This window comes from Acipenser ruthenus, chromosome 2 (genome assembly GCF_902713425.1).
Source record: "Acipenser ruthenus chromosome 2, fAciRut3.2 maternal haplotype, whole genome shotgun sequence".
Classification (NCBI taxonomy): Eukaryota; Metazoa; Chordata; class Actinopteri; order Acipenseriformes; family Acipenseridae; genus Acipenser; species Acipenser ruthenus.
The window spans coordinates 97012254-97034817 of NC_081190.1; the positions used below are offsets into that span (position 1 = coordinate 97012254).

General features: G+C 38.1%; 2 protein-coding genes across 2 annotated transcripts; both read right to left on the reverse strand.

The window, feature by feature from the left end:
• Positions 1-206: 206 nt before the first annotated feature.
• On the reverse strand, positions 207-3873 carry si:ch211-255i20.3 (transmembrane emp24 domain-containing protein 11). The gene is made up of 5 exons (XM_034013472.3): positions 3674-3873; positions 2941-3041; positions 2246-2371; positions 1782-1928; positions 207-1286 (listed from the first exon to the last, which is right to left on the reverse strand). Exons 1-5 carry the CDS (start codon positions 3804-3806, stop codon positions 1137-1139), a joined length of 657 nt encoding a protein of 218 aa, XP_033869363.3. The 5' UTR covers positions 3807-3873; the 3' UTR covers positions 207-1136.
• An 8426-nt stretch (positions 3874-12299) lies between these two features.
• On the reverse strand, positions 12300-22214 carry LOC117408437 (spondin-2-like). Its single transcript, XM_034013426.3, has 5 exons — positions 22154-22214; positions 20994-21227; positions 19844-20067; positions 14593-14784; positions 12300-13084 (listed from the first exon to the last, which is right to left on the reverse strand). Exons 2-5 carry the CDS (start codon positions 21214-21216, stop codon positions 12875-12877), a joined length of 849 nt encoding a protein of 282 aa, XP_033869317.1. The 5' UTR covers positions 21217-21227; positions 22154-22214; the 3' UTR covers positions 12300-12874.
• Between the last annotated feature and the right edge of the window lie 350 nt (positions 22215-22564).

Genomic DNA, 22564 nt, shown 5'->3' on the forward strand with positions numbered 1-22564 from the left:
CGTGTTTGGCCCACGGGCCGTAGTTTGGACAGCCCTGAAGTAGACAAGCAACAGTGCTGGGATATGAATGAATGCGCTGGTGCGCCGGTTTATTGTAAAATAAATAAAAGGGTTGAACACAACATTTATCTTTTATTGTATCTACAGAAACAAAACAGCACAGTGGCCAAAACAGACAAAACAAACAGATACGGAACAAACAAGTATCGTGCTGGTGTGAAGCTAGCACAAGTAGCAATTGTTTATGATTTCTTTAGTTTCTCTTTCACTCGCATCTCGTTCCACCTCTGAACACACTAACCCCGTTCAGCCAAAGCTGCAAGTCTTTTATATTGTGGCATTTTAACCCCATCCAAGCTGTAAACAATAACAACAATAAAACGGCGTGTTTTAAAATAAACACAAAACAGTACATTTGAATAATAATAATACAACAAATACAAATACAAAACACAGTACCCCATCACAAGCAGTTATGTTCATTGGTTTATATTTGATACAAAGGGCCTGATTTTCAGAAGGAGCAAAGTGAAAAACAGGTCGCAACACACCTTTGCGACACCAGATAGGTGGCAAACTATTTTTAAAAGTCCTGTAAGTCAGTTGCACAACGGCATTTCAGCATGTGTGCTTTATGAAAATGCACTCGCATTACAGCTTGTTAAGCAACTGAAGTCCGTAATTAGTTCTATTTTCTAGATAGCGTCTTATTTTCAAAAATTTGCAAAGCACTGATGTGCCCACTTTATACACTAAAATACACTTGTTAATTAAGACATGACCCGTCTCGTGTCTTATTTAAACTGCGGCCGCTGATGGGCTTTTGAGCTGTGATCGACAATGGAGGATATTTGTGTTTTAGTTTGCCAACAAAAAAAATACAGGAATGGTTTATTGTTCTTTAACTTTTTACTGTACTGTAGGAAATTCATTAGGTGTTAACATAAAGGTCTCAACTTCAGGTTGTGCAAAAAGTAGAGTCAGAGACAGGAGAGAGTAAATTGAGAAGTTTAGTCAGTGATACTTGGGTAACGTGACAGTAAGTAACACAGTGTATTTAATAAAAACTCTTTTGTTTTTCTGTAAGGAGAAAATTACAAAGCATTTGCTATCTGCAGTGCAGTTATTTCTCACTGTTATACTAGTTTTTTTTCTATAAGGAAGTCTTTCATTTGCTTCATTTGCCAGATTCCCACTGTGATAAGCATAATGGACTGTACAATGGCCCACCAGAAAACATTGGCATTGGTATCCTGGCTTGTTTGTCGGAAAGTCTCTTCACGTTCCTGCGGAGAGGAAAGAACAGCCATTAAGTACATCAACTATACTGTATGAAAACCTGCAATCACTGGACTAGCAGAGAACTGCTATGTAAAACCTGGGGATGCCTTGCACAAAATGAAACCAGGTTAAAGAAGGGAGAAACATAAACCACTTTCTAAAATTATATAATGCCTACATTTAAATGTTGCAGTATTGAAATCAAATTGATGGAGCTAGAAGTTACAGTAAGGGCTGAAAACTACAGAGTAATTTGTATTACTTGGTGAATTTAGGTGGTTTTGGAAGGACAGACGAGATGGACAGATTCATTTGCTTTTTGTAAATACAGTACTGAATATTTTCTGATGGAAAATTATAGGCACCTTATCACATTTACTTAGATACATATCTTAAATATTCAGTGGTCTAGGAATATAAATAAATGAAACAAAAGGAAAGCAGTAGAATGTACTGTACAATAAAAAGCCCCTTTTAAATGCCTTGTAAAGGAGACTTACCCTCTGGTAGTTCTGCTGACTGTTGATGTGCTTTACCTGCTCAGTCAGGTGTATCATTGTGTACTTCACGTCTTTGACTGTGTCTTGAGCCTGAGCAGCTGACTCGTCTACAGGGTGTTCTCCCACTTGAATGTCCAAGTGAACTCGCTGAGCATAGAAAATATGCGGTTTAAAAAAACTGTACAGTATACTGTAAATACACTTGTTCAGGTAACTATAAAGTTTAGAACACTCAATATTACTGTATCGTGGACCTGGCAATCTTTATTTTATTTTATTTTTTTAAAGAATATTTATTTCTTAACTGCTGGAAACGTATTGTGCCACATCAGTCAACGTCTTTTCCTTTTTCTTGCTGCGTATAGTTTTTGCATAAAAAATAGTAGGTTGGTGCAAAAGAAACATTCACTTAATGTACAGTAAAACACATCGGCTGTTTAAAACTATTGTGTTTGTTAACTCACCAGTTTGTCCCCAGCAAAAACCGCAAGCCTGGGAGAGTTGGACTCTAAACAGACAAAGTGTTGGCCGGAAGATTCTGACGTAAATGTGAATTTGCCTTCCAGGTCATATTTTTTTGTCATCAAAATCTAAAACACATAAATAAAACCAGATTTCGTGCACATGAACTCCACTGTAAAATGTGCAAGCTTCCCACATTATCTAAGCAGCAAAACACGTGTAACATGCATACAGACAGGTGGACTGATGCCTCCATATAAAGCATCCACAGATCATGATATTCTCGATAATTCACTATATGTACGTGTTACATACAGACAAACACAGAGTCAGGACATTGAGCAAGTTTCATCACAATTGAATCAGCGATTCTATAGATTTTAGTAAAACATACTGTGACCTACTTGCAGAGTGGTAGGTACAGTATGGACGACACTACTTGCAGAGTGGTAGGTACCGTATGGACGACACTACTTGCAGAGTGGTAGGTACCGTATGGACGACACTATTTGCAGAGTGGTAGGTACCGTATGGACGACACTACTTGCAGAGTGGTAGGTACCGTATGGACGACACTATTTGCAGAGTGGTAGGTATCGTATGGATGACGCTGTACTTGTATCCATTTATCCATAGTGGGGGACAATAAAAAGTTTGTTAAAAAAAATTATACTTCAAAATAGGATCCCTTCATTACCTCACTATCTGGGTGTCGCACAGTCACTGTCATACCAAGGTTAGGAGCAGAGTTCTGAAAACCCTGTTTGCTGACATCCCAGAGCTCCATTTTAAAATACCCTGCAGAAAAGGATGTCTTTGTTAGTGAATGTTGATTTTATTGCTTGGACAAACACACAGGCAGTCATTCATAAAGCTCGCTTAGACTAAGATGGTGTTTTAAGATGGCATTATTTCAAAATTCAGTGTGACATATGGACCGAGAGTGACAGACAGACAAACAGTGTGCAGATTGGACAAGTGGTTCTTTGGATATATTCTAAAATGTTAATGCGACAGACATACAACTCCACTATACTCAAGATTATGATATATTCAATAATTTGAGCTAAAGAAGGTCCTTAGTAATTTTGTTTAAATTACTGGTGTACAACTTTTTTTAGGTATATACCAAACTGTAAAGTGTGACATACAGACATGAGTACATCATATACTTTATATTATAAGTTGTTGTATAAAACCTATAGATACTCATGCCCATCACCACTGTTATCCCCTGCATGGATATGGATCCCCATAGGTGATAATAATACATGTCTTCAGGAAACTGTTTTAGTTTAACAAAGTATTCTCTTAAATATATCTGCAGAATACATACAAAAACAGGCTGTTCATTATTATTATTTATGTATTTATTTTTTGCACATTGTATTTGTGATTGACGCCTTTAATGTTTAGCAGAATTAACTCACCTGTAACAATGGTGTCAGATGGAATGTCTTCTATTATACATTTCTCTTCTTTTTCCCCCATGTGAAAGAACATGGCAGATGACAAAGTGATATAAAAGCTCAATATAAATCCAATGCTTTTTTTAATGCTCATTTTTTTAATGTAAAAAATGTACTTTGCTAACTATTGTGAACAAGACAGTAAGTAGACGTGACCAATATACTGTATAGTCTCGACCAATCAGGAGCAGAAACTGGGTTTTGTATGGATGAGTTGTTGCTGCAGAGAAGCATGTTGATATGATATGAGAAATCAACACCTGGCAAAATGCTACGTGTCCAACTGAGGCGGTGAGGTGTTTTTTTTTGTTGTTTTTTTTTTAGGAGAGGAAGGTGGAGATGTTATTTGCATTTCAAAGGAATACTTCATACCCGCTGAATTTTTTTTCCATCTGTTTGATATCCCAGGAAATGTTCATAATCATTTTATCTTGCTGTTTCTTATGTTTAAAAGTCACCAGCATGTTTTACCTTTTCATCCCTCAACCATCCCATGACGTGGGAAAATGTATAAATCAGGCATACAGTAGGTAGAGTACATAGACATGCTTATTTCTGTGAATACACTCTTTCAACCCTTTCAGAGTGTAAATGCGTTCCGCTGTTTTACCTTTGTTAACATCTATAAAAGAAGGAAAATACTTCTCAGCGTATCAGTTACTTCTCTTGCAGATATTATTTACTAGAATAGATCTATTTACATATATTTTTATACACAATCAACTTGTATCATCATTGCAGAGTATCAAGCTGCTAATAAAGGTGAATGCATTTAAAAGAAAACATGGATACCTCTTTCGCTAAATAGAAAACAAAGCTGTTGTTTGTTAACTTACTCTAGTAAAATCACCTGTGTAATATATATATATATATATATATATATATATATATATATATATATATATATATATATATATATGGGGTGCCATGTGTAAAAAAAAAAAGCGTTAATATTTTAACATGTCTTTTTTTTCCAGATTTAACGTAAATCTTGTATTTTTTCCCCAGATTTATAAATGTTGTGAAAATAAATCAATATTTTTTAAATATGTACATTCAGATATAATTTATAAATCTAGTTACAAGATTTAACATTTAGCTAAATATTTAACTAAATCTTAAATCTCTTAACTAGTTAACATTTAGCTAAATATTTAACTGGCCAGCTAAATCTGGAGTTTGTATGCAAATGAGCTCCATCTGCTTCATGTTTTCACACGATTTGATTGGCTCTTGTAATGCTGAAATTTGCATATTTATCAATTAGCATAACAAGAGCAAATCAAATTACGTGAAAGCACAAACCGGGCTGAGCTCCTTTGCATACAAACTCCAGATTTAGCTGGCCAGTTAAATATTTAGCTAAATGTTAAATCTAGTGAGATTTAAGATTTATTTAAATATTTAGCTAAATGTTAAATCTTGTTAAGAAATCTTGTAACTAGATTTATAAATTATATCTGAATGTACACATTTAAAGAAATGTATTTATTTTCACAACATTTATAAATCTGGGGAAAAAGTACAAGATTTACATTAAATCTGGAAAAAAGTATAAAATATTAACACTATATATATATATATATATATATATATATATATATATATATATATATATATATATATAATTATACCTGTAACTGATCAGATCCATAACTATTAAACTATTATTTTTCAATGTATTTAGTTTCATTTAGTATTTCTAAATACCTGTAACTGTACAAACACACACTTTCTACAAATTCAAGCAGATACTGGCATGCCCAACAATCCTACAACAATCCTAATTATTTAGCATGTAGTATTTTGAAGCTTAAATCATAAATTGTCATGGATACAAAATTAAACTTGTGGTAACTACTGATTTTTGCAATACAAAATCCTGTACGGAAGGATTCACAGGCCCTGATTAGCCAGAATCTTGGACTTCCTTACCGAAGGTAACATTACTGCAGGTAGTGACACCAGGCAATGGAAAAATAAAGGCAAATTATCTTACCTAGAGCACCTAGCAAGTACAAGGGAAGTCGAACCCCGGCAGCATGGCACATATACTCAACGAGTTTTCTTAGTGTGTCACTTGTGAAATCCTCTGGAATCCCCTGAAAAACTGAAATTTTAAAATTGTATGCTGAAGAAGGTGGAGCAGTCACTGGTCACCCTGTGTTAAAGATACTGCTTACTACTACTTCAACAGTTTGATTGTGCCTTGTACATTTTTTTACTTGCTGCTCCTTTCAGAAGTATGCTGTGATCTCTGGAATCTGTCTCTCCTGGCTGTCCTCTTACCTGTCTGGACACATGCAGTCTGTTTTCTATGATGGAAGCAGTGCTGACGCAAACCCAGTCACTTGCGGTGTCCCTCAAGGGTCTGTTCTTGGGCCTCTTCAACATCTACATGCTTCCCTTGGGTCACCTCATCCGCCAACATAACCTCATGTTTCACTCCTATGCAGATGACACCCAGCTGTACCTGAAACTAGACCCTGGATGTCCCTCTGCCATGGTCCGACTCTCAGCTTGCATTCAAGACATCGAGGCCAGGATGTCTGCCAAATTTCTTCAGCTCAACACTAACAAATCTGAAATTCTTCTAGTAGGATCGGAAACTCAACTCAAGAATCTCAATATTGCTGCCTTGAACCTCGGAAACTGTCTGATGCTGCCTTCCCCCACTATACAAAGCCTTGGTGTACTTCTCTCCTTTTGATGCCCAGATATCCTCTGTAGTCAAATCCTACTTCTACCACCTCCGAAACATCTCCCTCCCAGATGCAGAGATACTCTGTCATGCATTCATTTCCTCTTGACTGGACTACTGCAACACTCTCTATGGTGGTTTTCCGTCACGCGTCATAAACAGAATGCCGCTGCTAGGATCCTTACCAGATGTAAAAAACATGATCACATTACCCTCTGTCTTGCCCAGCTGCACTGGCTACCTGTAAAGTTCATGATTACTTTCAAAATTCTCCTTCTTGCCTACAAGGACCTTCATCACACAGGTCCAGAGTATCTCTCCAACCTGCTGACCCGCTATGTCCCTTCATGCAAGCTGAGGTCTTCTGACTCTGGCTTGCTTGTTATACCAAAGCAAAAGTGCACCACATTCAGAGAGCGCTTTTTTAGCTTCATGGCCCCAACTCTTTGGAACTCTCTCCCAGCTTTAGTGCGTGTAGCACCCACAGTCGCTCGCTTCAAATCAGCTCTCAAGACCCACTTGTTCTCTTTTGCTTTCAATGCTCTTTAAGCCTGATATATGTAATTAGCTGTTGTTTAAATTGCTATTTCAGGTTTTTCACTCCATCATATTCATACGATTCTGTATGGCACATGCATCCACAATGTTTAGAATTCACACCCTAGGCTTGTATTTAATGTATTATGCCTGTATTTAATGTATTTGCATTGTTTTTACTGTTTGTATTTAATGTACTATGCCCTGTATTTCACTGTATTTAATATATTATGCATTGTTCCTCACTATCTTGTAAAGTGCTTTATAATCCACTGTGAAAGGTACTATATAAAAAAAAAATATTGATTGATTGACGTACCACTTTCTAACACTACACCTGTATCAAACTAACTCACCATTACCAATGTTTCTTCATGACGTGTAGAAAGTACCTCATAATTCCAATGGACCTCCTGATTAAAAAAAACCAAAAAACTAATTTAATCATTTTATTTATTTGTCAAATTAAAAAAAGTTGATTTTTAGTACTTTTTAATAAAAAAAAATTCTAAAATGTGTTGCAGAAGTAAACGTCATGACTCCACTGAGCTTACTAACATTCTATACCTAATTGCACTTAGAATTACTGTTTGTTTTATTTCGGACTACACATAACAACCAAAAATATACAAAACAAATAAAAACAAAGCATTAATATCATACTGTTATCATATATGCATGCATTGCACAATAACTCAAAGCAAATTAAATATCTACTTGCTGAAACGGTTTTTATTTTAGCCAACGAGGTGTTCACTTGCTCCCTAGCAACAAGCTTCTGTTTGGAATGGGATTCTTTCAATGCAGCAGGTTTGTGCATTTGAGAAAGGAGAGGAAAACTCATGAAATTAATTGGAGACTTAAGTTGATGAGAAGCAATTACCCTTTGCAGTACGAATTAAAATGGTGTGCTGCTTTTTATACGAAAAACGACAAAAAGCCGGTAGATGATTTATACTGGACCCTGATGCACCTGATAAAACGAGGGCATGGTTGTACAGTATTTTTTATTAGCCTATTTGTTTTTCTATGGGTATCTCGCTATATTGTGGCCCTCGATATATAGGGCATTTATATTTGACCCCGACACCCACGATATATCAAGTGGGTGGTGTATAATTAACAATTGATAGATAATTAAAAAGCATTAATACTTCACTGTATCGGGGTCTTGACCATAGAGTCAAAGCACTGATGTATAGATCTGTGTTAAAGATTGGAATGCTGTAGCCATACATTTGATATTGTTTTCATTAAAAGGTTTTATTACAAGTTACAGCGTACAACCTGTAAATGTCAGAAAGGCTGGCATAAAAATGGGAACTTTAATGCTGTACCTTCTCATCTCATAATACTCTATATGCATATTAATTGTAGAGCTCGGATGAGTATTCAAAGGATCATTGAAATGTAGTAGTGGCAAACCTAATTTATGTAATTTAGTATAACAAAAAGATGTCCTAAAATGAACCTTCAAGCCTTATGAGCCTCCTATATGATGTATTAACAAAAGTCTAAAATAAATAAAACCTATCTTACTGTATAGAAGAGTGTTTTGATAACTTTATAGGGCACAGGGTTTAATTTATTTTCTGAAAGATCTACTGTATAGTAGCGCTGTATTGCAGTGTATGTGTGTGCCTATATCTATTGTATGTGACTCAGATGGATATAAATTAAATAATAAGAGGCCTGCAGCAGCGCTGAGAGGCTGTGATTGAGGCCTGCTCTACCTGCATCTACACCAGCAGCAGCGCTGAGAGGCTGTGACTGAGGCCTGCTCTACCTGCATCTACACCAGCAGCAGCGCTGAGAGGCTGTGATTGAGGCCTGCTCTACCTGCATCTACACCAGCAGCAGCGCTGAGAGGCTGTGACTGAGGCCTGCTCTACCTGCATCTACACCAGCAGCAGCACTGAGAGGCTGTGATTGAGGCCTGCTCTACCTGCATCTACACCAGCAGCAGCACTGAGAGGCTGTGATTGAGGCCTGCTCTACCTGCATCTACACCAGCAGCAGCGCTGAGAGGCTGTGATTGAGGCCTGCTCTACCTGCATCTACACCAGCAGCAGCACTGAGAGGCTGTGACTGAGGCCTGCTCTACCTGCATCTACACCAGCAGCAGCACTGAGAGGCTGTGATTGAGGCCTGCTCTACCTGCATCTACACCAGCAGCAGCACTGAGAGGCTGTGATTGAGGCCTGCTCTACCTGTATCTACACCAGCAGCAGCACTGAGAGGCTGTGACTGAGGCCTGCTCTACCTGCATCTACACCAGCAGCAGCACTGAGAGGCTGTGACTGAGGCCTGCTCTACCTGCATCTACACCAACAGCAGCACTGAGAGGCTGTGATTGAGGCATGCTCTACCTGCATCTACACCAGCAGCAGCACTGAGAGGCTGTGATTGAGGCCTGCTCTATACCTTCATCTTACTATAGAAAGGCTCAATGTTTGAAGTCTGTATTTACAGCGGATAGAGCACTCCAGCAGGAAGATTTAGTGATTTGGTGACTGGTAGCAGTACTTGTTCAGTCTCTAGTTCCAGTGGGAAAACCAGGTTGGATTTTTCCAGGACATGCACTACTATAGGTAGGTATTCAGCAACAGTACAGATAAGTTGTGGTGTGGACCTTTGTTGTTGTTCTAGTCTATCCTTAGTGTGGATCTGACAAAATGTGCAATGAGGTGTGTTAGTTGTGAAATGTTTACTGTTGTAAATTCAGAGGACTATGAAGAAAACTATAGTTGTGAACAATGGCAGTTTATCTTGGTATTAAAAAATTGGATTGCTGAACTTGAAAAACAGGTTGCAACCAATAATAAAAACCAATATAAACCAATATAAGAAATTAATTGACAAAATTTTTGATGACTGTATTAATAATTCATGGTTAGTCTTGGATTCAGGAAAAGATTAATTAGGACATTCAACACCAGCTTGTTGAAGACAACTGGGTAACAGTTAAAAAAAATAAAAGCTCTAGAAGGAGGGTTAGTTGGACAGACAGTGAACCATCAGAATCAGTAACATAATAGATTTCAAGCATTGTGTAATACTGGCAATGATTTGAACAACAGAGATCAAAGTTGTGATAATGCAGGTTAGTGTTATGAAAATATTCTGGCTGAGTCATACAAACTTTAAAATAAAGTTATGATTGTGGGAGATTCTATATTATGCTTTGTTGATCATACTTTCTGTAGAAAAGACCAGATGAACTGGTTCCTAGTTTGTCCAAGACATTGAGGAAAGAGTGAACTCACTATTGGGAGGCTATAAAAGAACACTGGTAGTGGTAGTACATGTAGGGATCAATGATATTCATGATAGACAGACTGAAGTATTGAAGAATACATTTACACAATTAACTTGTAAACTGAAGGAAAAACACTTTATGGCAATAAATAAGTATGGTGTGCACAGGAAACTATTGGTTTTATTAATAATTGGGACTTATTTTGGGGGGGCCATACTGTTACAGGAGAGACGGATTACATTTAAAGTATGGGGCAGGAGTGTTTGTAGCCAATGTTGAAAACTACCTGACCAGTTATTTAAACTAGTGATGAATGGGGTTGGGAATATTTCTGTGATTTGAGGCTTCTCCTTCAAATTATACTTTTTTTCAGAAAGCACACCCAGTGGGGGATGGGGGGCTTTGCTACTGTTTTTTTCCTGCCGATTACAATTGTAAACAAGAAAGTGTTTCATTGAATCCTTATCTTTTATGTGTAATAGTTATCTACCTGTTTTTATTGGAGCCCAAATCCAACCAGTATTTTCTGTTGGAATTTGCTGATTTCCTGTTGTGGCAGGATGGCGCGTCCCTGTGCGTATTTTGTGCTTTATGTTGTCTGTTATATGTATTATTGTAGTGGTGCATGGAGTGTGGGTTATGTAGCACAATCACTTCACGTGCAGATTAAAATGGGTATTTGTATGGGGGCATGGGGAGTGCACAATTAGTTCAAGTGCAGACTGTCCCGAGATTCAATTGAGTGATTGATTAGCAATCGAGTCTTGGCACAGCTGCATAAAAGAGTTGGGTGTACAGCGGGGTTGGGTGTACAGCGAGGAGGTAAACCACACAAAGATAATTGCTACTCGTGCTGAAATATCTCAGCACGATACTTGTTTGTTTAGTGTTCGCTGTGTTTTGTTTGTCTGTCTGTTTGTTTTGGCCGACGTGCTGTTTTGTTTTGTTTGTTCTGTTTTGTTTAAGTCTTTTATTTACAATAAACTGGCACAACAGTGCATTTCACTCCCCAGTCCTGTCTGTCTACTTCCTGGCTTGACGTCACCACCAGCCAGCCTGTTCACACCAGCTAAACGTATTGCCCTTTTCTGATAAGCAGATATGCTGCTTCAGTCAATATTTTAGTCAAGGTTAAAGACTTACTTTTATAGTCTAGCCTTTTTAACCTATTTGACTTGCTTATTTTTGTAATTTTGTGTTTTATCTCTCATTTTTATTCATTTTCTGTTTTCAGCTGTTTATTTAAATGTTTTATATTATTATTATTATTATTATTATTATTATTATTATTATTATTATTATTATTATTATTATTATTATTATTATTATTATGTATTGTTTTGTAATTTTTACTATTTTTTGATACCACAGACTTTCTTCTGTTTTAGCAGCGCTTTGAGATACTTTGAAATGAAAGGCAATATATTATTAAATAAAATTGAAATTGAAAAATTGTTAAGCACATGCAAAAGAAGAGCGGTGTATGCCACATTGTGAGAATGTGTCTGAATGCCCATTTTCATGACCTGAATAATATAAGTAGTGTAGCTTGTTTCAAGGGGTTTCCACCCCCTTGATCCACTTGGACTGGAATGACCCAATGCATAGAAAGGAGTTAACTACAATGACATCTTCTGTTCTAGGAAAATAATAATTGCATAACCTGAAATAGGCATGTAAACATTTGCAGCTGTATTTTTTACGGAGTTACGGAGGGTCAAAATGGGGGGATTAACATTCACTGCTCCCCTGTCGTCATTACATAACCTACTTACAACAAATACTTTATAAGTTGCACACCACATGGAACAGATTATTATCTCATGTGTAAAGACTTCAGTTTCTCACAAAACTGACACCAGTCTTCTTATGCAGTAAGTGGGCTGTGGCTTGTTAAAGACAAAGGATCCTCCAGTGGCTGAAGCACCCCTGGTATCATTCTTTAGTGATTCCTGAGCCAGTTTACATATTTGGACATTATGTTTTTATATATATTATTTTTATTGTTTTGTTTTTTAAACCGTGATGTCCACCCGGTCACTAATCTTGGGTTGGCTTTGAAACTAGTCTGAAAAAACAATGCCCTGATTTATTTCAGCAAAGAATGTTCTATTTATCACAATACTGCTTTCTCACAACAAACCTTGAACACTAAACTCAAACATCACATTTGCATGGAAATGTACAGGCATTTCCTAATTTTCACTTTTCTCTTTCAGATTTGTATTGCCTTGTTTTCAGATTTGGTCTCCATGTCAACCAAACCCTAGTTGCTCTATGCTGTTCATAACAGGGTTTCTAGCTTTGTACTTTGATATAGGATATATATATATTTATTATAATGGGACAGTAAAATAGGGGCAGCTTCCGGTTACATTCCTCTTGACAATAAAAAGAATAAATAAATGAATACATTTCTTATTTGTCCGATCATCCTTCAAAGTCTTCATTTTATATCACTTAAATGACTCTCAGACTCTGGTAGCTTTTTATGGCTTACCTAAAGACCCATTTGTTTGATTTGTCATATAATGTTGCTTTATTTGAATAATACTACAACTTTTAAAAAATGTGTGACGATCTCCTATACAAGTACAATGTTGTTTGTCCAATAATGCAATGTAGAAGATATGTGTATTTTGAGGGTGGCTATGCAGTAGGTATATTAGTGTCCTTTGAGGTATTTCAACATACTTGTGAGTGAATCTATTTCATTGCCTATAGGGATCAGATTGGAATGGGGCAGGTCTTTAGGCAGGCTCATGATATGGTTTCCCTTCAGCTTCGTGATGGTGACTCTTGCGATGGGAGGCAAATGCTTCAGTCGGGGATAGTAGAAGGAGTTTGCTGGGTGGCTTGGAAATGAAGAGGTTATCTACGGACAGAAGGAAAAAAAAATATTAATTTTGTCACAATCATTAACCCATTGGTACCGGAGTGGTGCTTTCTGGTGGTCATGATAGATACTGGTCAATGTGCAGCTGCTAAGGGAAGAGCTGCTTGCATTGGCAGACGCCATTATGCTGCTCGGAGATCGTTCTGCTTCCCTGTGATTGTTGCTAAACATCACATGACCACTAAGGGTGCATACATTGCTGCAGACTAGTTGACTAAATATACAGAACAGTCAAAATACAAAACAGAAGGCTTATATGGAAGAATAAAGTATTCAATTGAATGTGATTGCCAAATACGCTTCCTTTAAAGTAAATATTGATAGTAATGAAAGTTTACACATTTTTTGCTTGCCTTTGTTTTGTGCATGTTTAAACTTTTCACAGATTTATTGTTTAGTCTATTTTTGACCATTTTGAACATTTAATTAATTACATAACTCCCTAGCATCCATCCACCCAAGTTTTCTTACTGCAAACTTTTTGTTTTAAAAACTTTTTTTTGTTGACGTAATTGCTTTGTGTACAGACTTGAAGAGCAGAGCTCTGTAAGACAGCATCCAGTGACAAGAAATACAAGCACTGACAAATCATAATGTATATGTTGTGTAATTGTAAGGTCATTAATATGGCGATTATTAGCTAGACATGCTAGTAGATTTTAATGGCAAAAAAAGTGCTGCAATTTATTAACTTATATATAGTCTACACAAATTGTTTATTGTTTTGTGTGAATGTTTTCTTTTAAAAGAAATCACTATTTGTGATTTAACAAAACCATATACACACTTGTCTACATATATTAAAAAAAAGAGCATTATACCTTATTTTCGAAAACAATGCGAAGAATCAAGTTGTTACCTATTCTACTCTTGATATGGATGATCTGCTTATACATTTACTAGGGAAAAATAAATCCATGTATAGTGTTTGCTAAGTGGGTTCAAGCCCAATCTATGTCATTCACACCATTTGTATCTATCTCCTTGTAAACTCAGTTGTGAACAGAGTTTTAGTAAAATTGTGGCCGTGCCATCTTGTGTACATATGTCTCCTAAATAAACATTGCTCTGTGCTTGCACGGCATTGAATTTTTTTTTGACACCTTTCATTTTATCATTGCAATCTAAACCCCAAAGCTATTGTAAACAAGGTTTCCTGATTTCTTTCAGTGCAGGAGCTTGAGAAAGAGTTCCAAAATATATTTTTGAGGCAGCATGTTTGAGCATATCCTGTACAACATACAAATCTTGGTTTTGCATGTACAGTATTAAAAGCTTATTTGCATGACACTATCTGTTTGCACATGTTTGTTTGTAGCCTCACCTCATTTGTTTCTTTTTTGCTTGTGTAACTGTTGGGTAAAAAGTACTGGACACAGTGACTTGTTGAAGAGTGGGTAGTGTTTGGCTTGGAGCTATGAGTATTATGATGAATATAAATAATTTAGCCCTGGGATACTGTGTATAATAGATTATGAACAGATTACCTGAGTAACTGTGTCCTGTGGGATAGTTGCGAAGTCTGGAGATGAAAAGGTGAAGCCACTGTCCGTGCCTGCGTCATACGGGTAAAGGTCCAGGGACAGCTGTTCTTTCCAGCGATCCCCGTCACACAGGTTCAGACTGTCCACACCTACAAACCAGTCCGGGCTGGGCACGATCCTCACAATGAAGGAGAGCTGGGAAACGCAAGGAGAAGCTCAGGGTCAGTCAAGGGTGTTCTGCACAGTGCACTGATTCAAAAGCATATCCTTAACTATTGTATTCAATAGATTTGATACTGTTTATTAGATTTACTATGATAGAATTCGGGTTACATATTATTTTCAAATGAAGTAAACATGAGTATGAGTAATATTAGGGAGTAATATGATCCCAGACAGTAGAGCCCTCTACTTCTGTCTTATTGCTTAAATAACAGTCTTATTCGCAAACAAGATGTAATACATCCAACACAAGTTAATTACAGTGTTTAAATAACTCATACAGTTTAAGAATTGAACTTTTACTTTATCTAAAGCTGGTATTAGCATTTCAAACAGATCAAATATGGATATCAAATATTGAAGTTGGGTTTATTCAAACTTATATTAGATGTAGAGGATGGACTCTCTGCATTAGAGACACTTGCACATTCATTTCTCTGTTGTCTTTCTATTTTATAGTTACTACAGAACATTACTGTATGTACAGTTCTATGAGTCATTTGTGCTGTAGTAATATACAGTTAGGGTCATATTCAGAAACAACACCTGAGTGTCAATGCTCACTTAAGTGTTTTCTCAATGTGAAAGTAAAAACCAATAACCTTTTGAGCACTCGTTTGTTAGGTCTAATGGGCAGAGTCTTCTATATTTGAGACACTTACATGCTTATCTTCTCTTCTGTGGGAACTACCCTCACTTTTATTGAAGTACTCACAGGGTCTCTCATGAGGTTAGCTCGGTCATGTGCAGCTTTGGCCCTAGACCGCTAGTGTACAGGATGAATAACATCACCTCAGAAATGGATACATTTATTGGTAGGTTCAAATTGATTTTCTGTTAGTCTTTAATGCCAATGTCTTTGTATTCTCTATAAATTCCACAATTAATGCAAAGCTTCTGATGACATTCAGGCTTTGAGGTTCTTTGGGGATGTGAAACCTTGCAAATGGGCCTTGCTCCCACCTTTTAGCACTGCTGACCAGCCTACCATTCTGTCAAATCACTGCAACTGTACATATTGGAATGTTATTATAATTGTGTGTCTGAAGCTCTCTGAACAGATCCAGACATTCTTCAGTCACATGCAAAAACAGGATATTACCATCTGTTGAACATTAAGAGAATTAAGCTCCAAAAAGTGCTATTTTAATGGGGTATTTTCTTGTATTGTCAGGGTTTACAGCTGGTTTAAAGCATTTTATGACCCAAATTTACTTGAATATAATAAATATTGTGCATTTTGATACCCTTCAAAAAAGTGGAATAAAGAACTTTCATGGTAGATGTGTCTTTACTGTATGCAGCTGATTTTTATTTGTACAGTGCTCAGCTGTTCAAGTCTATAAAGGAGTCCTGGCAGCATAAAATGATTTATTAATACAAAGAGACAGCATAACTCAAGTAACCTTGGAAATCATACAGTGCAACTTTAAATGTGGATTATAAACAGTGTCAAAGAGTAAGCATAGCTGATAGCTTCCAGCAGCTCACAAGTGAATCGGTTGAAAATTTGTGCTATTTTATGCAGTGTGTGTGTTTATCTTTTTTATGTTGTGTGAACAGATTTGCTTTAATTTTGCTGGTCCACAGACGCTATGCCCCAAGGTAGTGTTATTTGCTTGTGACTTCTATTTTGCAGGCATTGACTGCCTCTGAATCAAGTCTGTTGTGAAAACTCTTCTTTGCAAAGTGTTTGACTTGCGACTATCTAAACAGATGTGCTGTTGAATACACTGTCTCGTTTTAGTGAGACGGGGAACATTTGTTTTGGATTAAAGACTGATGTGAGAGATCCCAGCTGCTTTTCAAATTACTGTGAAGTTCCACCGGCAAAAATAAATGACCTAGCAATGCTATTTAACTTGGGGAGTGCAGAACTTTGAGGTAAAGGCTTGTGTGTTAGTGTTTTCCTTTTTCTATCTTCAAGCTTGAAAACACTTAAATTAATGGATTTTGGCTTCACACTGCATTTTTTTGTGTTTGGAATACATTTGCTATGATGTCATATTTTAGATATGCTAGTCTCTGTTACATGCCAGTTGATAGGAAAAAGGAAAATGTGAAGCGATTTTAACATTCCCTTTCCATGGAATTAACTAAAAGAAGACTCGCACTGCTTTAGCCATGAATTTGCCATTTGATACATCTATTTCTCTGTCATTCTGGGATACAGTATTGTTTGCCAAAATGCACACATATCTTGAAAAATACCTCTTTAATAATTACAGGATTTTGGTTCACTCCGAGGACACACGGTATCATGGTTTGTCTATTAAACCAGTCAGCGTGTCAGGTGGCATTATGTCAGCACATTCTACTTAAGTCAGTCAGTCATAACTCACAGTTCTGATCACAACCATGAATTACAGCCTTTTCTAATGTTACACAAGCTAACCATAAATACTATTCATGTTCTTCAATTAAATTATCACCTTAGTAATTCGACCCTCATATCTCCTCAACAAAAGTGTGGTATAATATAGCCACTACATACCATTGTATTAATACCATTATTACAGGCATACAATTTCCAGGGTGAACCTGGAGATTAAACTGTTTAAAAACAACACATTATTTTTAAAATACAGATTGTGAATTACTATACTGGGGTATTACAATATTCTTTGACCCCAATTGAATCTGGGTTGTAAGCCAGGGGACGTTTACAAGAGGAGAAACATAATGCAACAAATCAGTGGTTCCGTATATATAGCATACTGTAGTATTCCACCTGCAGATCTCCCAAAGGGACCAAGTGGGTTGTTTTCAGCCACCCTCATGAGGGTGGTCCAGTGGTTAAAGACACAGCCTTGTAACCCGGAGGTCCCCCGGTTCAAATCCCACCTCAGCCACACAGGTGGGACCAATCACAGGCGGGACCAATCACAGGGGAGACACAGAACATGCCCCCGCAAGCAGGCTAGGGTCACACAGCAATGGAGTGGGTTAAACAACGGCGGGAAATACAGAGGGGGAAGGGAACACAATTACAAACAACAAAAACGACATAAGACACACACAGCACGTAAACACACATACACAGCAGAAGTACAGTACAACACAAATACACAGATAGTTACACTGCCCCCACCTTAGTCTCATTTTGTCCCCAAAAAGTCTGCAGGGAGCAATGCAACTCATAGCCGAAATTGGCCACCTCTTCCCTTAAAACACAGCCCCTCTCCCCTCATGTCCAGATTTTCCTCTCCGGATCCTTGTAGGTGGGTTAGCGGGCTGCGCTGTGTTGGAGGCAGTCTCCTCTCCTCTGCTAGGCTGGGTCTTCGGTCAGGGGAGCCTGTTTAATCCCTCTGGTAACCCCTGGGCTTCTGTAAGAGGGTGCCCATTTAACCCCCTTCTTACCCCCAAAACCTGAGTGACTTTTGCCCCGTCGGGGCTCCTTTACAAGTGGTGGCGCTGTGCACTCCAGCAGGGACAATGCCGGCAGTAGCAACACTGGCAGTGGCGCGGGACTCTCCGGTGCTTGTAGTGGGCAGCTCGACAGCGGTGTCATGGGACCATCAGATGGCGGCTCTGTGCAGTCAGACGACGGCGCTGTGCAGTCAGGCGGGGGCTCTGTGCAGGCAGGAACCCTTGAAAGGGCTGGCACTTGCAGCGGCTCCTCTCTCCGTTGCAGTCGGGCCGGCAGCACCACCCTCTCGTGTTTGTCTTCGGGGATGGCTGCCCCTCTTCCACTTTTGCTTTTGGGCAGGCAGCTCTTCTCCCTCTTGATGGGGACAGCGCCCCACTTTGTGCCTGAACTCTCCACAGACAAGGCACCAACCTCAGTCCTCTAGGTCCTCGAAGAGGTCCTCCCATCTGCAATCCCACCGGATCCGGGAAGGGTAGGGGCTTCAGCCTTACTCCACTGCTCCGTCTCATTCTCCAGCACACGGGCTTCGCTCCCTGGCGCCCAGGTGGGCAGCACCTCCCTCACCGACGCTGGAAACGGCACCCTCCTCCTCTTTTGCTTTGGGGCAGGCGGTACCTCCTCTTCCTTTATAAAGGGGCAGCGTACCTCCTTGTGCCCAAACTCCCCGCAGGCAAGGCACCAGCCTTGATCCTCACGGCCACCGAGAGGTCTTCCAGGTTGCCATCCCACCGGGTCTGGGATGGGTCAGGGTTGCAGCGGATCCACTGATCCATCTCTCCTAACTGCTCCTGCTTGACGCTGTAGGTTTTGTTCTTGATCCCACTTCCTGACACCAATGTATCGTTTCACAGGGCAGCCAGAAAACAGGAGAGACAGACACGCTTGTTCTTAGTTCCAAAAGCTTTATTCAGTCTCTTTCTCCACACACACACACACGCAGAGTCCGCAGCTCTCAGTCAACTTCTCAGGAACCATGGCAACCACAACACAACAACAAGGCGTCGCAGCATCTCTTATAACCACAACCCCGCCCCTTTATTCAAAGTTTACGCATCCCATTGGTCCTCAGCCGCACACGTTAGGCCAATGGGAACACTGTGAACACACAGTGACCCACAGTGAATCACAGGGGAGACACAGACCATGCACTGCATGACTGATACAACGGGACAGGGACAGTCACAGGGGAGACACAGCAACAGACGCAGGCTAGGGTCACACAGCAACAGAGAGAGTTAAACAACGGCAGGAAATACAGAGGGGGAAGGGAACACAATTAAAAACAACGAGAACGACATAAGTCACACACACAGCACGTAAACACACATACACAGCAGAGGTACAGTACAACACAAATGCACAGATCATTACAATCTTAACAAGTACAGTGGACGGACGGATATTCAATGCTCGAATTCTCAACACTTGTGCAATTTTGTATTTCATGTCACAAATGCCGCATTACCATGTGTACCTCTGTTCACATGGACCGATGTTGAACTTATTAGATTGACGACCATATTCATAAAAAAAACACTTGAGTGTTAGTGTCCTAAGTTACTGTTTTTTTTTTTTTTTACATTTCACATTTCTAAATATGGCGCCTAGTTGTTTATTGCAACGGCATAAATTAGTAATTCTTTAAGTATAGGTGTAACTTACTAATGAGTGTCTTGCAAAAACCTCAAAGTCGACTGAATTTTGGCCAGTCCCACTGATGACCGCTGGGGCAGAGAAAATCCCATAGACACTCTGAATCTTCTCTGCAGCCGACTCCACCTCTTTCATTAACGTCCAGGCTTCTCCTTTCTCAGCAAACTCTCTCACTCCGGTACTGGCATATTCGTTCCTTTGCCATATGTGGTAGTCAGAACTATGAGTCACAGCTGTTGAGAGATTTCTGTTTTTCAGTTACTTTAGTACTTCATTTTTCATGGAGCTGTTAGATATATTCTCCAATGTGATTTAAGTTCAGGGAGTATTGCAAGTAGTATATGGTTTTATTCTCCACCGATTCCCTAATTTTAAATACAGATTTAAGATGATTCTTGTGTTGGCTTTCTTTCTCACAAACCGAGCCAAACCACCATCTTTTTTTTATTCCACCTAAACAAAAACATACTAACTTAAATCATATACCTGCACCTGCCTTTTAATATAAGCTAGTAAGACCAGAACAGTGTGTACTTTATTATATACTCCCTGCTTGCTGTTCCTTAGGTTTTGAGGTTTTTTAGCTAGCACTTTGTTACTGGGTATTTCTCTTTCCTGTACTGGGGTCACCCATGTAAGGTACTTCTGTGTGACCTAGAGCTTTCCAGTATCTAAGGTAAACTTAAATAATACTTTGAATTTATAATTACAGACAAACTGTTGATAGGTACCTAGAAAATATAGAAAGCAAATGCCCTTACATTTTTTCTTTGTACTTTAAACAGGGAATGCTAGACCTATGAATACATATATTCTGCATGGAAGTCAGTGACTGCTCAGTTAAACAGTGCCTGTGCTGGAGTTAGCATAATGCAGCAGTCCAGCATTGTAACAAATGTATCCTTATATGGCCTTATTATAAAATGTAACTACAGCAATAAATTATTGAGTGAATTAATACTTTACTTTTTTTAACATGTTATATGTGGCACTTCAAAAGTGTCATGAAACCATGCTTTATAAAGGATCAGTGTGCCCCCTGGGCATGTGACTTGTAAATACACATACCCTGCTACATTTCTGTTCATGTTTTCAGCTGCTTGTTTTACCTACTGTTTTTTTGTTGTTTGTTAGTTTGTTTTTATGGAAATTGACCTACCTATGATTTGTGACCACTGTGCCGGGGGTCTAAAGAGAGGATATTGCTTTGGAAAGGCAGTCTGACTCCACTTCCCTGTGAAGGCAAGTCTGTACTTTGCATGGCCTCCCACTGTGCAGACAGGATCCACATCTACAGGCAGAGTGCTAGCACAGCCCAGCACTGCGAGGAGGACAAGCCAGGATACTTGACTTTGTTTACAAACAGACATCAGCTTTTCCATGATTAACCAGACTGTGGATGGAAAGCCACAATTAACTTTAGGATGCATGACAGCCCCTATTAAATTCATATGGTGGGGATGTGGGAGGGGGCGTTTGGGTTGACTTTTACCACAACAGTCTTAATTATTACATTATTATGAATAATAAGGAAAGAATTTAAGTCAGGCTGGCAGATAACTGAAAGCAACATTTTAACACTAAATCACACTGTAAATGTCTTAACATGAACGTATAATGTACAAACAGATTAACTAGACATAAAAATAATGACCCATTTACTCTATAAAACATCTTTCTCAACATGTTTTACATAGACATCCTATATAAATATCCTATATAAATGTACATGCACAATGTATTTGCAATGTTTCCATGCAAAATTAACTGACAGATTTACACTCTAAAGGCAAAATGTCATATGCATTACAAAAACATTTTTGTATTCAAAGAGATTTTTTTGTTTGTTTGTTTTACATTTACAAATGCATGCCTGTGAAAGAAACTAAATAAATTAGTTTGGATGAATAGAAAAAAAATGCATTTCTAATACTAAATTATTCTAAAATGAATCCAGAAATGACAGAATACTAGCATACACTGCAAACACAATCCATCATGAATGATTTCAATTTCATGCAGGAACATTTCCAAACTTTTAAAGAATTAAGTAAATTAATGCAGATATATGCATAGTAATTTATAACACTGCCTTTCAATGACACATCATCAAGAAATGAACAGCTGTTTCTTACACTGCATGTATATGCATTACAGCTTTATGTTCATATTTATAATTGAAGCTTTCTGCAAATGAAATGTAAACACATGTAATTTAGTCCTAATAGTTATATTAAGTAAAAAAAAAAATGTATTTTAAAAAAGTAAGGTAGTGTATGATAAAAGCAAGTTGACAAAAAACAAAATCATTGTACTTACTTAATGAGCCTGAAAATGTTACCGAGAAGCAGGCAGGAGATGGGAGCACCTGTAGCTCTGCTGGCAGAACACAAATACTGCAGGAGAGGACACTTAGAGTCTGCTATTTATGCCTTTTCAGAGTCCCTCAAGTCAAACAATTATTCTGTACACGCTGTCGTAATCATTTCTCTGTGTTCATGCTTGTGCCATAACAGCTTTTTCCACTTTAGCATTCCATTTTAATTAATGATGCATTATAATTTTTTCCGAGGTGCATCTTGATTTGTTTATTTTTAGTATTCAGATTCTACCCCAAAACATTCAGTAACCAGTATTGTTTATTGATTCCTGCCCTAATGGATTTATTTGTAATGATGATAATCAGAATATTCTGTGAATGAATCAATGAAATGCATTTTTATGTAAACC